Source organism: Cricetulus griseus, chromosome 4 (assembly GCF_003668045.3).
Source record: "Cricetulus griseus strain 17A/GY chromosome 4, alternate assembly CriGri-PICRH-1.0, whole genome shotgun sequence".
NCBI lineage: Eukaryota > Metazoa > Chordata > Mammalia > Rodentia > Cricetidae > Cricetulus > Cricetulus griseus.
The window spans coordinates 171,571,532-171,589,491 of record NC_048597.1 but is presented as its reverse complement, the minus strand read 5'-3'; the positions used below and the strand labels follow the sequence as shown (position 1 = coordinate 171,589,491).

Below are 17,960 nucleotides of genomic sequence, written 5' to 3'. Positions count from 1 at the left end.
TGCTCCTGATCTGTTTCTACAACACCTTTTCTATCTCTTTGCAGAGCATTGGCTGTGACGACTTCCTGGGCTCCGACAAAGTTGTGGACAAGTGTGGGGTGTGTGGAGGTGATAACACAGGCTGCCAGGTGGTGTCAGGAGTGTTCAAGCATGCCCTCACCAGCCTGGGCTACCACCGAGTTGTAGAGATTCCCCAAGGAGCCACGAAAATTAACATTACAGAGATGCATAAGAGCAACAACTATTTGGGTGAGTTCATTTATCTTTTACCACACACACACACACACACACACACACACACACACACACACACAAACACACACAACTTGTTGCAGCTGATGAATTCTTTCCAGGGTGGTGAGGCGCATTGTGGTGGTCAGATGTCCCAAGAAATACAGAAAGTGCCACTGGGGTCTTCCTGACCTGCCCTTTGGAATAGAGTGGGGGGAGGTGGTCCATCCAAGAACTAAATAGTTAATGTCTATACATTTACACCAGGCTTTACTCAAGAAAGGTGTGGGCATGAAATGGGCAACAGACTCCTCTGAGCTGGAAGGGTTTTTTTGTCAAGAAGGAAGGGAGGTTTGTTGGTCTTGGTTCTCTTGGGGTCTGGGAGACTGAGGCCACTGATAATTCCTTTGAGACTTTTGCGCCCTGGAGGTCCAAAGCAAAGGTAATCCTTCCTTCTCTCTGTTTCATCTGCCTGGAGCAGCAGGCCCCTGTGGGCCTTCTGAACTGCTGCAGAAACATCAGCAGTCATCATCTCAGCCAGTTGCATCTGCATTTAACCCATTGTCCTGCAAGCCAGAGCCTTGCTGGTGCTGTCTTCTGCACATCCCAGTTATTTATTTGCATGCCTTCCACTGGCAGCAGTCACAAAAATGAGTGTCTACCAATTTCTAATTCAGATTAAGTATGTGCAAATCAAGTTAAGCAGATTGCACCTGTTTTGTTTTTGAGATTATAGGGGCACCTGTTTTGTTTTTGAGACAGGGTCTTGACCTGCATCCCAGGCTGGCCTGGAAATTTATAATATAATCCAGGCTGTCCTTCCTCCTATATGATGAGATTATAGTCATAAGCCACCAAGCTGGGCCTAGGGTGTCATTTTTTCAAGACATTTAATGAGCAGCAACAGACCTTGTGTTTGTATTTATTGAACAGGAACCTGTCTAGAAAAAATCATGTGTCAGGCAATATATTTGTGGCTTTTCCTGTATAAAATCCTGGAACACTCTAAATGGCCTAGAGCCTACAAGCTATTCACAGCCTCAGTTTACAAATAGAACAGACATATGGGGATCAGAATACTTGTCACAGTCACACAAAAAAGAAGAAACAGAGCTGGGTTTCAATCCAAGGGAGGGGAGCCCTAGGCATAGAAGTCTAACATGAGATCATGCCCATGGCTTCCTCTACTATACCACTGGTCACACGGCAGTCAGTTCAGTGTCCACCAGACGTTTCAAAATACCATTTATTTTGTTGATGGTGTGTGTGTGTGTGTGTGTGTGTGTGTGTGTGTGTGTGTGTGTGTGTGTGTGTGTGTGTGTACATGATTACACATACCTGTGAAGGCCAGAGGCCAACCTCAGGTATCATTCCTCAGGTGCCAGCCACCTTGCTTTTGGGCTCCCAAGCCTGCAGCTTGCTGAGTAAGCCAGACTGATTGGCGAGTAAGCTTTGAGGATCACGTGCTTCCATGTCCTCACCACTGGGGTTACACTCGTGAGCCATTGCACCTGCTTTTTTTATGTGGGTTCTAAGAATCAAACTCAGGTCCTAATGTTTGCACAGCAAGCACTTTACTGACTAAACCATCTCTCAGCTATCATTTTACACCTGTCCCTTCCCTACCTCCACAAATGCAGCAGCCCAAACTAACTTCACTTGGTTTGATTGTCTATGGGAGAAAGGGATGGCGGATGGCTCTCTGAGGCAGACCCAATTGTGGCAGAAAACTAAGTTCCCCTGTGCGCAGTTTGTGTTATTTTAAATCTCAAATAATGATCTCTGTGTTTCCGCCTTTCTCTGGTGCTTTTACAAGATCACATCTCCACGCACATCCTGCCTCCTGCAGTGGAAAATGATCCTTGGGGGTTATTTGAAGTGTGATGGTATTTAAACAATGCCAGTTTTTATTAGCTTTACGTTGTTTTTCATAGATGTTCCCTCTCTATCACTGGTCCCATTTGTAATCACTTTCAGCTCCTTAAAGGTGCAATGCATATTCTTCATGAACATCCACAGGGTACCTGAATGGAAAAGCCTGGAGCCTTGTTCTTCCCATCCAGAGTATGGGTTTGTGTTGTAAGACTCAATGAGAGCACAGATACATTAGGGAAGGTGGTTGACAAAGTCTCCCTTCGATTTGTCTCAGAGAGTTTGCCAGGTTATAAAACTTAGTGGACTGTAGTTGGGAGGTAACTCAGTGGATAAAGCACTTGTTGTGCAATCATAGGGACTGGAGTTCAGATCCCCAAAACCCAGACCAACATGTAGGCATGTTGCCCTAGCTGTATAATCCAACTAAGCAGCAGCACTCCTTCAGGAGGCAGAGACGCCAGGTAAGCTAACTAGACTAGCCACTCAGTGAGCTCCAAGGTCAACAGGAGACCTTGCCTCAGTAAATAAAAGTGTAGGCTGATGGAGAAGGATGTCCAATGTCAAAGTCTATTACCAATATGCACACAGCCCCGTATGTGTGAGCATGCATACAGATTTACACACACACACACACACACACACACACACACACACACAAAATGTGGAACAGGAATTTCCGCCTCCTATAAGAGGGATGAAGAGAACGCAGGGGGAGAATACAAGTACCAAGAGTCAGTGGGAGAGTGACTTGGGAAGTCAGTGTTGGCTCCCTCTGCCCAGAAACCAGTGGGCTCACGAGAAAGGGTTCATCCATAACAGTGTCACATGACAGTGTGTCAGCAAGGAGAGGGGAACAGAAGCTGGCTTTGAGGAAGGAGACTGCAGGAGTGAGGAACACATGCCAGCCATAGCATTTATGTCACCTGGAATGTTCTAGATGTTCCTTTTGGTCTTAAGACTCGGGATACATTCACATACCATAAACTTCACCCTTTTTGACAATACAATGGTTGTGGTGGTCTTTTTCTTTTCCTAGGCCTTCTTTACCTGACTCAGCTCAACTGTTCAACTCCTACTCTCTCTATAGAGTCTATGTTCAGTGCTGTTTGCCTGAGATTGCTTGAGGTTCACACACAGCCATTAGCACATAGGTACATCCGTGATTTCTAAGGCCCAAGGCCAGTTATCATCATTAACCATTGTCAGACCATGAAACACTTAGATCCATGCATCCCTGCTGCACTTGTTTTAAGAAGACTGGATGGGGGCAGTGAGATGGCTCAGTAGATAAAAGGTCTTGCCTGATGACCTGGATTGGACCCCCAAGATCCATATTATAAATCAACTCCCTCAAGTTATCCTCTGACCTCTAGACATGCACTGTGGCATATGTTTTGTCTATGTTTTTGGCATGCACTTGCATGCTTGGTGATGTCTGGTGCCCAAGAAGGCAAGAAGAAGACATTGAATCTCCTAAGCAGGTATGAGCCACTGTGTGGTTGCTGTAAACCAAACCCAGGTCCTGAAAAAGGAATCAGTACTCTTAACCAGTGAGCCATCTCTCCAGCCCATAATTATTTTTTAATCCTTTTTTTAAAAAAAAGATTCTACAGTTACTAACTAAAGGTGCAATTTGAAAATTAGAGTATGAAAATTGAACAACAAAATTGTTTTTATTTAGAGAATACTTTATTAGTTTTTGTAATCAAACCCATATAGATAAGACCTTACATATTTAATACAGTGCGTTACCCCTGTACAAATGGAAAAAAAATTAAGTTCAACATTTCTAGACCAACATGGCTGTTAATTTCTGTACAATGCCAACTCAACAAGGTAAACTGGGATACTTTTTTTACAAAGTTGACAGCACAGCTAAAGTTTCCAAAAATTCAAAGAACAACAAAATTTTTGAGACAAGATCTCATTATAGAATCCAGAATGAACTCAGACTTGAAATCCTTCTACTTCGGCCTCCAAGTGCTGGGATTCAAAGCATGTAACACCATTTTCAGCTCTGGAAATTAAAAGCAAAACTAAATAGAAGAGGGAGGTGTGTGTAGCAACAGGGCCTAGCTGATACATCAGCAATATTGGTGCATTAAACCTAACCCTGAGTTTAGCCAACAGATCTGGCCTACTGGCCCCTGGCCTGCTACCTGTTAGACCTTGCCTTCCGTAGCTTATGGGAGTGCCACCTCCAGTCACCAAGCTACTCTTTTGTTCAGTGAGCAACACTAAAGAAACTAGGACATTTAATGGTGCACACATATGAGAAATGACATGTGTTCATCCCATTTCAGGTTGTAAAACTGAGGGACACTCCAAGAGTGAACTCCATTTTTATTAAAATCATACAGTAAAAGTCATTTATGCCCTTCAAAGCTTAGCCTATTTAGTCAGATCTAGATGCTAAGGCTTTAGAACTGCTATCTGTTGTTAAGCTATGTATTCTCCTTATTCTCAGACTTGCTATTTGGAGGGAAAACATTGAACCTAATGTTATTAAAAAAGACTGGCAGTTTGTATTACTTACTTCTCCCTTAATAAGATGTTGTAAAATTATTTTAGCTGAAATATCAAAGTCTGGCCCAGTTGAATCAGTTCAGTTTACTAATGTTATTATGCAACAGTTCAGATATCAGACATGAAAGAGCAGCAAGCAGAGGCTGATTGTTCAGGACATGTTCTACCTGCCAGCAAGTTACACCGTTGATGGGCTGGAGACTTGGAAGGAGTTCTTGGAGATCTGCAAGATTATAAAACAAACTGGCAATACAGTTCCCTTGAAAAATGTTCTCATGAAAGTTTAAAATAATAATAACTGGAGCTAAAGAGATGGCTTAGCAGTTAAAAGCACTGGCTGCTCTTGCAGAGGACGTGGGTCCAGTTCCCAGCATTCATTTGGTGGCTCACAGCCATCCATAACTCCGATTACAGGGGATCCAGTGCCCTCTTCTGGCCACACTGTGGGTGCCAGGTATCAGTACACATTCATACTTGTAGGCAAACTCAAATACACATAAAATGAATAAATCTTTAAAATAATAATGGTCAGCACCTAACATCTCAAGAACCATTGTGGAGCATGTATAATTTGCAGACTTAATTGGGTAAGAAATTTTCTATATGGGAAGGCTTAGAATGTTTGAAAGAATGTGACATCTTGTGCTGGAGAGATGGTTCAGCAATTGAGAGCATATACTGCTCTTGTAGAGAACTGAGTTCAGTTCCCAGGTCCCACAGATCACAACTGCCTGTAACTCCAGCTCCCAGGGGACAGTACCTGCACTCACATATATATACTCCCACACATACACATAATTAAAAATAGTTTGAAAATCAATGTTTAAAAAATGTGATATCTTATGCTTGTATGACAATTAATCCCAAGGATTTTTCTCATGGACACTAGAAAAATGTTATAGAAAGCAAAAAGGGAGAAATTCCCTCTTTGTACCAATCCTACATTGGATCTACTGCCTTTAAGGGTACAAACATGCGTGCACTTAACTTCCAGTTCTAGTACTGTATACTTTTATTTGCATTTTCTAACTACTGTTTTTAAAATTACTTGCATATTCTTATGGATTTGCCAATTTTAAAATTGTTGAATTTTAATTTGACCAGCTTTACGATTGAGGTTCTCTTGCTGTTTTTAAAAATTCACAGTTGTGAGTAATAACCATTTTCTGTTTGTCTCTGTTGAAAATCTTAGTCTTCATCTTGCATTTCAGCTGTGTGTGTGTTTCGTTCAGTACTCTGTAGTGCACATTTTTTAGCTTTACTTAGTCAGGTCTGTTGATAGCTTTCTTGAAAGCTTGTAGATGTTTGTACTACTCAGGAAGACCTGCCCCCTGCCAGCATTATAAAAGTAGCCCTTAATAAATCACTACTTCTCTAGCTCTATTTTTATATTTAAATATTTAATGTCTCTGGAACTGATATTTGTGTGTGGTGTGAGGAAGGCTTTAATTTCTTTTATCAGATAGACAGTTTGCTCAAAACCATTTATCAAATTTCCCCCCACTAATTTAAAATATCATCTATACCACATATTACATGCAAACATACATAGATATAAACACTTGTGAACCCTCAGTGCACACCGTTGATTGCTGATCTTTTATACTTTAGAACCATGGTCTTTGCATCACTATAGTTGTATTTTTGCTTATTAACATTTTAATATTATTTTTATTCTTTGAAAAGCCCATATATATATATATATATATATATATATATATATATATATAATGTTTTATATATATAATGTTTTATATATATATGTTTTATATATATATATAAAACGTTTATTGTGTCTGCATTTGTATAATGTATATTGTGTCTGCCCCCTACTACCTCCCCCCAATTTACCTCAGTGCCCCTGCCCCATCTCCATCCTAGCTTCATGTCCTTTTTTATCTAGTTTTTGTTATTATTAATAACTCCCGAGCCCAATTGATGCTGTACATGAGTCTCCAGCTGTCCACTGGAGCATGAATGACCTGCCAGCATCCACATCCACAAAGAGAATGACTATCCCTCTTTCATCATCCATCAGCTACAGAGAGCTCCTTGGGTCCTTCCTATCCATGCTGAAATTTTGACTGCCTTGATAGTGTGTGGCTAGCCACAGCTGCTGGGAGCTGAGCTGTGGAACAGCCAGGTCATCTCCAGACGTCAGCAGTTCATAGCTCTCTTCTCCATCCACCGGCTCTTATGTTCTTTCTGCCTACCGTTTCCATAAAGTTCCTTGTGTCTTGGAAGTTAATATAGATCTAGTGCTGAATGCTCAAAGTTATTTGTTCTCAGCATTTTGACCACCTATGAGCCTCTGCATTAACCACCACCCACTGCAAAGAAGAAGCTCATCTAGCCAAAGTTGAGAACGATACCAATCTGTAGGTATAAACATAAATAATTAGAGTATAGTTTGGCAGCATGACCATTTAGCAAAGCAACAGTAGGTTCTCTTCCTAAGTCTTATGCTCTCCCCAGTCATGGGCTTTGACCAGACTTACAATACCGAACATGAAATCCTTCCTGTGGAACAAGGCTCATATGCAATTAGAAAGTAATTGGTTACTCCCAAAGCCTCCATGCCACTGTTACACCAGTAGGTACAACTTGCTAACAGCTCCATGTTGGGTCCATGCAGGTCCACACTGGATCCAGCACTAGATACCGCCTGCTGCCACTATATAAGCTGTCCTTCATAGAATGAGTTTCCTACTCAGTTCAGTGTTGACTTCTCTGTGTCCTGTATCCAAAATCAGTGATGTCTTCCGTGATAGGGTCTTCATCTAGGCATGGTGGGCAGCAAAGAGCAATGGCAATACTCTGTGCTGTTTTGGATGCCCATGGGGCTTACCTAGCCAACAACCTGGGAAAATATCCCATGTCTGGCAGTGGGATTTGCTGATAACTCATGGCTTCGTAGAACATTGTTTACCCATGCAGGGTACTCCTGTTCAAACTCTCTTTAAATAAGTAAATTTTAATTAGCTTACAGACTAGTTACTTTCCACATAAGGCTTTGTCCTATAGCCTTAGTGTTTTCTAATCCTCTCCCTACCCTCTCCTCTCCCCAGTCCCATCATCCCTACTTAAACTTTCTCTCTCAGTTATTTCACTCTCTCCTTTTGTGATTGCCATTGTTTTGCAATGGGTTTTACTCTTGTAGGTCACCTCTCTTCCCCTTCCTTAATTCCTCACCTAATCATCTGGGTTTTACCTTAAATATCCTTGTGTGTTTTTATGCATCTGCTCTTCTAAATGTATGTCAAAGTCATCTTTAAAATCCACAAAACCCATTGGGAAATTAACCAGGATTGCAGTAAATGTGTAGTAAATGTATATGTATAGGTTAATTTGAGGTAGAAGAGGGGCATCATCACAGTGTTGAGTCTTTTGACTCAGGAACATGGTACAGATCCTAGATCTTGAGCTTGAATAGGGTTTCTTTATGTTGACTCTGTCAGCTTTATTAGGTGTATCTTTAAGCATTTTATAGTTTTTGTTGATTTGATTTGTGACATCATTCTTTCCACTATGTCATTGATTAAATATGTTGGCATGTGCAGTCTGTTTCATACATTGGTTTTGTAGTCATACATTTTGATAGATCCTATTTTGAGATTTTGTTTTGTTTTCTATGTATATGAATATTTTGCCCGCATGTATGTATATATGCATGTATACCATGTGAGTTCTGGGAATCAAACACAAGTGGAGGAACATAGCTGACTCGACAGAAGTTTTCCTTTGCCTTGACATATCCAAACATACATACATCATGTACACATACACACAATAATGATAAATAAGGTGTGTGGAACTATAAAACAACTAGAAGAAAACAGGAACTCATGACATGAGTTTGAGTGATAGTTTTTAAAATAATGATAATAAGGGGCTGGAGAGATGGCTCAGTGTCTAAGAGCACTATTTGCTCTTCCAAAGGAACCAGGCTCAGTTCCCAGCATACACATGGTGGCTCACAACCATCTGTAACCACAGTTCCAGGAATCTAGCACCCTCTTCTGGCCTCCACCAGCACTGAAAACATGTGGTACACAGAGGTACATGCAGGTAAAACATCCATACACATAAAATTTATTTAAAATATATGCACCTAACGTACCATCATAATTACTTTCTAGTGACTCATTCTGAATTCTTAGCTTCCATCCCAAGGTCTCCCTTTTACCTCACAACCAGGGTATCACTGAGCTGGTTGTCAGGGGCCTCTGGTTGCTTGCTCTCAGCACTGTAAAGTCCAGCAACACAACTCCCAACTTAAAAATCTTTTCAGAGCCTATCCTTCTGACACTTGGAGCTTTACCCCATGGCAGAAGAATAAAAGAAGAAAAGCAAAAACAAAGAAAGTTACATTGTTCTTTGGATTTTTCACAGGACTTTGATCATTTCCCCACATTGGCACTTGAAGTATTTTATTGCTGTTTATCTATGAGCCATTCGCTCCGTGATGACAAACAGCCCAGACTTAGACAGTCCTTCTCTCAAGTCCACTTAATGGACTACAAAGCTAGGGTGAGAAGTGGAGCTTCAGAAAGAGAGGTGATGCTGGCTCCCCCGGGATGGGATAATTGCATGCAAGCTGTATGTGGGACATTTGGGGTCTGTATCCAGACTTCCTTAGTCCACCATCTTGGACCTCACTTGTGATATGAAGTATACATTGGGCTGCTGACATCCTGTATTCACCACCTCCTTCTTTTAATCCTCATAGTACTCATTTCTGGTGGTGGTCTTTTTCCTTTCTGATGCTGTGATAAAACATTCTGACCAAAAGCAGCTTATGGGGTTATTTCCATTTACAGATTATGGGATTATTTCAATTTACAGATTGTAGTTTATTATTGAGGAAAGTCAAGTAGGAACCCAAGCAATAACTTGAAGCAGCCACCATGAAGGAGCCCTGCTTGCTGGCTGGCTTACAGGCAAGCATGAGCCCATGATTTGCTGGCTTTCTTATACAGACAAGGGCCAGCTGTCTAGGGAATGGTGCCACCCTCAGTGGACTGGGCCCTCCTATATCAATTATTGACCAAGACAATCCTTCACAGACATGCCCACATGCTAGTCTGATCAGGGCATCCTCCTACTGGGATGTGGGGCTGCCCACTTAAGCCAGGCTGATTGGCCACTGTATCCTAGAAGGTCCTCCTATTTCCTCCTCCCCAGTTCTGATGATCACAAAACACACACCACTGTGCCCAGCTTCTCACAGGACTGCTGGGAATCAAACTTCAGTGTTCATACTTACACAAGAACCACTTTGCCGACCACTCTGCCCCAGCCCCAGAAACTATGCCCTTGAAAGAGTGTTTAAGCAGGTGCTGTGACATACACCAGCACTCTCCTCTTAAAAGTCAGAGCCAGATGTTGAAATGGAATTGGTGGTCACTGTTACCTGTGACAGTTCATGACAACTCCAAGAGACAGTCACACCACACACACCTCACTGTGATGCCCAGACTCTTGGCTAGATGTTCCTCATCTATCTGGCAGATGAGCAAAGTGATGGTGAAATTTTTTGGCTTTGTTTTTCTTAATATGGACTCAGTTCTTACCTCCTCTTCAACACAAGCTTGTATGATTGCTGTACAAAACTCAATCTTTGCAAAACAAATATCCCCATGCCAAAGAGACCATGCCCTCCTGCTGTGGTTTGGAGAGATGCTGTCATTTGTTTTAGTGCTCCTGGACCTAATTTGCATTACATACTTCCACCTGGAGTCTGACAGTGTTCTTCCGTGGATTTAGGAGAGCTCATATGTCCTTACATCTGTTTGCAGCGGCTCTCTTTTTTCTTTCCCAGTCCCTCGGCCCTTGACAAGCTTTCGGAAATGCTGAACAAAATGAAATCACCTTGACTCCATCCTTGGGTTCATTTTCTTTTCATGTTTCCTGCTGTGGACTTAGCACCTCTACTTGGAGATGCTTGCTTGTTTGTTTTATATTTGTCTTATAGAGCGGAATTAAACTATGGTTGGTTTTTGCTTTAATTGCATTGCCTTGTCTCAAAAGTAGCAAAATGTTGATACCTGCTTTTCGATACCACTGGGGACATTCTCCTTGAATTCTGAAAACAGCCCCTGAGCCACTTGGGGTTTCTGTTTGGTTGGTTGGTTTTGATTTTGAGACAGGATCTCATTATTTAACCCTGGCTTGCCTGGAATTCATTTTGTAGACAAGGCTGGTCTTGAACTCACAGAGATCTGCCTGCCTTTGCCTCCCAAGTTCTGGGATTAAAAGTATGCACCACTACATCCAGCCGGGTCTTGGGTTTCTTATGGGAGTGATGAACACCTTCATCCTGGTAAGAACATTATCCCCACTCCCTGTGCCTCCAGACAGCATCTTTCAGAGCTGCCAGTTACACTCTAGGATCCTCCTACCTGGATATAGAATAGATCAGGACCCTATATGTGAGTCAGTACAGGGTAGATAACATTAATTCTGAAATCCATCCATAACCCACTTGCAAGGTTGCTTCAGCCTTTCCTCTTTGAGTCAAAACTCTACCCTCATGGGGTATGTTAGATCTTTGAGAAGCTGCTTAAGAATATTTATGCTAAGGCTCAGGAAAAGATAGATGGCTGATAGAAGAGTAAACAGCATTCAAAGAACTTTGAAGTTGTCTTACATTCAGCTGCAGGCAGCTGGAAGCCTGTCCAAGATTGTTGCTCTCAGTTGGTCCTCCCTTGCCTTCCCTGAGAGTTGGAGCTCTGCCTGAGATGGCCCCCCATCCCATCCAGATTCATGTCATGTGTGTGTGTGTGTGTGTGTGTGTGTGTGTGTGTGTGTGTGTGTGTGTGTGTGTGTGTCCATGTTGTGTCCCCATCCTGTGTTGCCCCCTTCCCCCCAACACACACACCTCCAGGTCTTTCCTTATCATCAGCAGTCAAGGCGGTTTGCTCTTCTTCCTTAAGCAGAGTGCTCATGGATTCTGCTTTCCTAGATCTCTAAATCTCTGAAGTGGGCTCAGATTATTATTTTCTTTGTTTTTAAGAAGATTTTATTCTGATTTTTAATTGAGGGGAGGTATGTATGTGAGTGTAGTGCCTGAAGAGGCCAGAAGAGGGCATCAGATTCCCCTAGAGCTAGAGTGACAGCCACCCAACATGGGTGCTGGGAACCAAATGTGGGTCCTCTGTGAGGACAGTACACATTCTTAACCCCTGAGCATCCCTCTGGCCTCGACACTTTTCTTTCTAACTGTAGTCTTCCTGGATTCGCTCTTAGCCCACTATTTTAGCATCTGCAGCTCTCATAATAACTTCACTTAGTCCTACCCCATCAGCTTCTTTTATGACCTGAGGTATTCCTGTGTTGTTAGGCTTGAGAAACACAATGTGCCTCCTTGTCCAGACTTTATATTCCCTTTATTATCTAATATTCAGGTCCTCTGAATCAGAACTACTTTCCTTTAAGTAAAACACTGCTCTTTGTCTGGTTTGATACCTTTGCAAAGCAGAGATATCAATCTAAAAATCTAAAAACAGTTCCAATGGCTACATATCAGCACTTGCCAAGTACAGTATATTACACAGAAAAAGACAATACAAGGTCCCTGCCTTGCAGTACATTTACAGTCTGTTTGGGACTCCTTTAATGATATAGAAGTCGTTTGTCCATCCCTTGTACTCAAACAAGGCAATCCTAGGGGGCACCATAAGAGAGGCAGTGTTTGAACTAGGCTTTTCAAAAATGTTGGCATCTTTAACTTGTGTTTTGTTCTGTTTGTGGAATGCCATAGAGTAAATATCTGAATCTTTTCAGACCAGTGGGCCTCTGCTGCAGCTACTCCCCTGCATGGTGAGGAAGCAACTATGGGCAATGAGAGGATGGCTTACAGCCACACCACCCTGAACATCTCTGATTTTTGGAAGTTAAGCAGGGTTGAACCTGGTTAGTACTTGGATGGGAGACAAGATGAGAATGGCCAGGCATGGCTGTGGTCTGGAAAAACTCAATCTATGAAAAAGCACTGCTGCACTTTGTTTATAGGCTGTAGTTTGCCAGCCCATCTTAGAGGATGAGTGGGCTTTGTCAGAAATGGGGGAAAGAGCATGTCTGCCTGAAGCTGCAGTGCAGAGGAGGCATGTGAATGACTATTCTATAGCCACAGTCCTCATGCCAAATGAGCAGTACAACAGCCTCTGAGATTAAAACTGCAGGAAATAAGCAGGCTTCAGACTACAGAAGACCTTCATCCCAAACTACATCCTGTGGGTCCAGTCTTTGCCCAGTGTCAAACCACTGGAGATGGTAACTGGAGCTGGGTATAACAGCACCACGCCCAACCTCTGAAGGCAGTCAGCCATGACAGAGGAAAAAGACAACAGGCAATTTCTACTGCAGAAAATCCAGGTCCATAACAAGAGTGTGAGGGAAGTGTCTAGCAAACAAAGACACTGATGTATGCATGGGCTTAGCTAGCCCAAGTAACAAATGCAATAAGTACTGTTTGTGCATTTAAATTTTTAGTAAGTCAATGTAGTATCTACTAAAGAAGAAAGCAACACTGTAACATAAAATGACTACTGTGGGGTAGTGCCAGGCTGAGCTGCACTTGACATCTTGAGAAGCAAAAGGAGAGGTAAATGGGGCATTTCAGGATCTGGGTGGATAAGACTCCAAGAGAAATCTGAGCTGTGTTTGGGAGAGGCTGAGACTGCTCCTTGTCTCTGAAACAGCACACTGGAGTCTAGCCCCATTGTTCTTTATTTGGTGGTGTGTTCTGGACTGCTGAGGTTCATGGATATTGAGACCTTCACTCCAGGAAAGGTGTGATCCTAGCAGCAGATTCTCAGCAGGCAGCATGGCCACACCCTAGCTTGTACCATGCTTTAAGTTGAATTCCTCTATTTTAAGCAAGCCTGAGAGGAATCACAGGTTGGCTGTTTCTAGAATTGACCCAAGAATTCCAGACCAATGTTAACCCTGAAGATACCTTCTAATTAGGATGGAAATTTGATCATCAAAAAGGGAAAATATAGCCAGCTGACTTACACCGGTTCCAGGGATCAGAACTCCAGTATTCATGCTTGCCCAGCCAGCACTGTACGCAGCCAATGATGGTTGGTGTTTGTGTGCATCGTGTCTGTGTGTATGATGTTTGTATATGTATGCATGTGTAGGGGTCAGAGGTCAAAACAGGTGTTATCTTTATTCTCTCTATACCTGATCCCACTTGAGATAGCATCTCTCCCAACTTGGAACTCATCAATTCATCTACACTAGCTGGACATCAGGCCACCAAAACCCTCGAGTCTTTGCCTCTCAGAGCTGAGATTACAGATGTTCGCCACTGTGCCTGTCTCTCATGGGTGATCAGGACTGAACTCAGGTTCTCAGGTTTACACAGCAAGCACTTGACTAACTGAGATATCTTTTTAGCTCTACTAGAACATTTTAAAAACTACTGTAGGAGAGTTAAAGAGATGCCCCAGCAATTAAGAACACTGACTGCTCTTCCAGAGGACCTGTTTTCAATTCCCAGAACCTACATGGCAGCTCTCAGCTACAAGTAGCTCCAGTCCAGGAGACCAGATACCCTTCTCTGTCTTCTGTAAGCATTGCTCACATGGTGCACTTAGATGCATGCAGGCAGCACTCATTACCATAAAGTAAAAATAAATACATATTTTAAAAACAAGAAATTACTTTTAGAACTTCTTCTGCAGCTATTAGTCTCTCATGTTTTCTTGACTGTCTCCTGTCCGTTTGGTAACTTGGTTTTTGAGACCGAGTCTTCCTGTGTAAGTTTGGGGAGGTTATGGAGCCTTTAGAAGAGGCAACCTTGCTGGGGGAGAAGTGCACCACTGGGGCTGGGCTTTCAGGATTTATAGACTCACCCTGCTTCCTGTTTTCTCTCTCTCTCTCTCTCTCTCTCTCTCTCTCTCTCTCTCTCTCTCTCTCTCTTCCTGTGTAGGATGAAAAATGTCATCAGCCAGCTTCCTGCCTCTTCCACCAATCTGTGCTTTCTCCATACATGTCTTCTCCATGTTGAACCTTCTCCGTGATGGACTCTGTCCCTCTGGAACCATAAGCCAAAATGCACTCCCTCTTCCTTAAGTTGCTTTTGGTCATGATGTTTTATCACAAAACCAGAAATATAACTAGTAGAGACACACCAACAACATACACATCATACATACCACACACACACACTTCCTATCCATCACACATATGCACACATAATACATATCCTACACATATACACACATCATACACATCATACATATCACACACATCACACATAACATGTCACACACATATACATACATCAAACACATAACACACATCATATATGTCACACACCTGCATCACAGATATCACACACATACATACACAAACAAGTCATCCACATAATATACATACATACATACATACAACACACACACACAAACAAATTTTTGAAGACCAGGTCTTAGGTACTACTGTGTGTTTCTCTCTTGAGATTTTCATCTTGGCTGAATATAGTAGTGCACCCTGGGAGTAGTACCTTCATGAAAGAATGAGGAAGAAGGGGAACATAATACCTTAATGTTACAATAAAAACAGATATGAGCTCGTGGATCCTTGAAGAGGTCTCAGCGCCATACTCTATGAAACACCATTCTAAATCAGTGGAAATGCATATATTTTTATGACTTTATTTTTAAATAAGGTCTGATCTAATAGAGAATCGCAAAGAGGACTGGAGAGATGGCTCAGTGGTTAAGAGCACTTGTTCCTGCAGAGGACCTGGGTTTGGCTCCCAGTGTTCACATCAGCGATCACAACCATCCATAACCCCAGTTCCAGGGGATCCAACACCTTCTTCTGGACTCCACAGGCACCGTACATACATGGTGCACATACATACACTCAGGAAAAACACTCCAATACTTAAAAAATAGAGTATGAACTGTCATTTAAAAAGTTAAGCCTGGGATGATGGCTCAGTGGGTAGAGTATCCACTGCACAAGGAGCCCTTAGTATAGTTCTCCAGCACCCACATGTAAAAAAAAAAAAAAAAATTCTGGGGAAGCAGAGAGAAGAGGATCCCAGAAGCTTGCTCGTCAGCTGGCTGCAGCTTCCACAAGAGACCTGCATCAAAAATTAGAGTAAGACGCCTGACATCAACTCCTGACCTACCTGCACACACTCACACACGCACGCACACACACATACACAAAATAGATAAACAAATAAATATATGTGGTGGACCTGGCTAAGCTCACAAGTCAAGCTTAACTAGCACCTCAGACGTTCATCTGTAATGTCCAAACATCTGCAAACCACAATGAGAACTGCACCTGTGTGTACTGTACACCAATTTTTTCTTTCATCCCTCTATTGTTCTTTCATCCAGCAGATATTCACTGAGCCCACTAGGAGCCTGCTCCATTTTAGGCCACAGTTAACACTTCTGTTTTAATTGTGTTCACTTTGTTCACACATGTTCATACACAGTCTACATTCCCTTTTACTTGAGAAGCTCCTCTGAGCCCACGTTTGATTCCCCACACACACACACACACAATCCCCAATTGGATGTTCTGTATACAGTAAAGATTTAGCACATGATTCTGCTTTAGTGGCTGTTGGGAGAGCTTTATAATGCAGTTTTCTGTCTGAAACCCTATTCAGAATGCTTCCCTGAACTCCCTGCTGGCTCTTGGGGGATTGCAAAGACCCTTGCCCCCTTCTGCCTTTAAGCACTTGTGTGGAATTAGTCACCACAGGGACCCAGACTTCACCCTAAGGATGAGTGCATTTGTAGTCAGCCTGAGGTAATGCTCTGAAAGGCATCCTAATTTTTAAAGAGACTCCATGTTATGTTTGATTCATAAAACTGAAAAGTAAAATGTTAACGTGTAAAACTGTCATTCCAGGCAATGAAAGCTTTTTCCCCCCAAACCCTTATAGTCAGTCCCAGCCCAGAGGATAAGCTTATTAGCAAAAATAACGAAGCAGGGGGGAAAGGGAAATTAAAACCTTCATGATTAAAAATAACACTCTTCTGCTAAATTACCTGTTCAATATTTTTTTTCTTTTTGTGAGCTGCCTATAATTTTTTTAGAGGCCACTTTGGAGAATGAAATGTTAACATCTTGGAGTGATTACCCCTGCCAATTTTTCTTTGTTCTTCCTATTTTATTTCATGTTCTGTCATTCATGCTGACATTTCATCCCCAGTTCTGACAGTTGTTACAGAGTCATATGCTGGTCCCCATCTTCCTGTCCCTCACCATCCTTTATCCATTTTCACCTGGCAGGCAAGCATCAGGCTCACACTGTGATGCTCATCCATAGAGACCCATTGAACTCTTCTGTTTCCTTCCCCTTAAGCCAGGGTCATATAGGCAATATTTTTCTATCTGGATTTCAGATCTGCTGTGGCCATCCTGGTTTGGAGGCTACTAGCAAGCTCCTTAAGCAGCTGGGCAGCTCTGCGCTTCCAGAGGTACCATCATTGGAGAGACAGGTGACAGGCTTTGAACTCTGTAGTTGCTGCTTAGTGCCTGTAGCTCTTGAACACTACGAAGCTCCTCCCCTTCGCATATGCAGTGGGGTTTAGGGTCTGTGAGATAGCGCTGTGTCTGTATGCAGTTGATTCTCTGCACATAGTTGCTTTTACTGGTGATGAGGTTAGGTGCTCCACTGCTCACCTTCATGGGAAAGGGTCTGTTTCTAGAGAGGAGAAGTTTGGCAGTCTCTTCCCACTCTAAAACAAGACAGACTAGATCTGAGAATTGCTAGAGACATGCTTGCTAGAAGGCTCAGGTAACCTCCTGGTGGCTAGGCTAGACACAGTGAGCACATGAAGCTTTGGCATAATCTATCCACAGGCCAGCAAAAATAAAACGGAAGTCAAGATTCCCAGAGGTTAAACCTCTAATTACAGAACAATAGTGTAATGTGGTAAGGTAGGGCAAATTTCCAGCTGGGATGTTTACGGAGGGTAACAAGTAGTCGCATGCATTTTGATGCATGTGGCCAGCACCTCTCCTGGACTACCCTCCCAAAGGATTACTTGAAGAATAACAAAATACCAGGGCATTAGTATGTACAAATGAGTGGTCTAGATATCCAGGTACAAACTGATAAAGGAGCCACACTGGGCGATCCCATAGAAATGATTATGATTCTAATTCCAATATGCCTGTTATTCTCAGCTGAATTGCTACTGTACATCTGTAAGCTGCAGAAATGACACATTTCAAGCCATTTCAAAATGCTTCATTCCACACTACACTTCTGTTGTTGGATGTCAAGGTGATTTAACTAGAGAAAGGACTGTATTTTATGGCAAGACACAGTTTCTTGTAGA

At 42.4% G+C, this 17,960-nt stretch overlaps 1 protein-coding gene across 1 annotated transcript in view; it reads left to right on the top strand.

The window, feature by feature from the left end:
• Positions 1 to 17,960, top strand: part of Thsd4 (thrombospondin type 1 domain containing 4) — a 171,392-nt gene that overhangs the window by 94,129 nt on the left and 59,303 nt on the right. Inside the window, exon 2 of the mRNA XM_035443747.1 lies at positions 45 to 249. Within this exon, the coding sequence (XP_035299638.1) occupies positions 45 to 249 (205 nt within the window). The remainder of the gene's footprint in view (positions 1 to 44; positions 250 to 17,960) is intronic.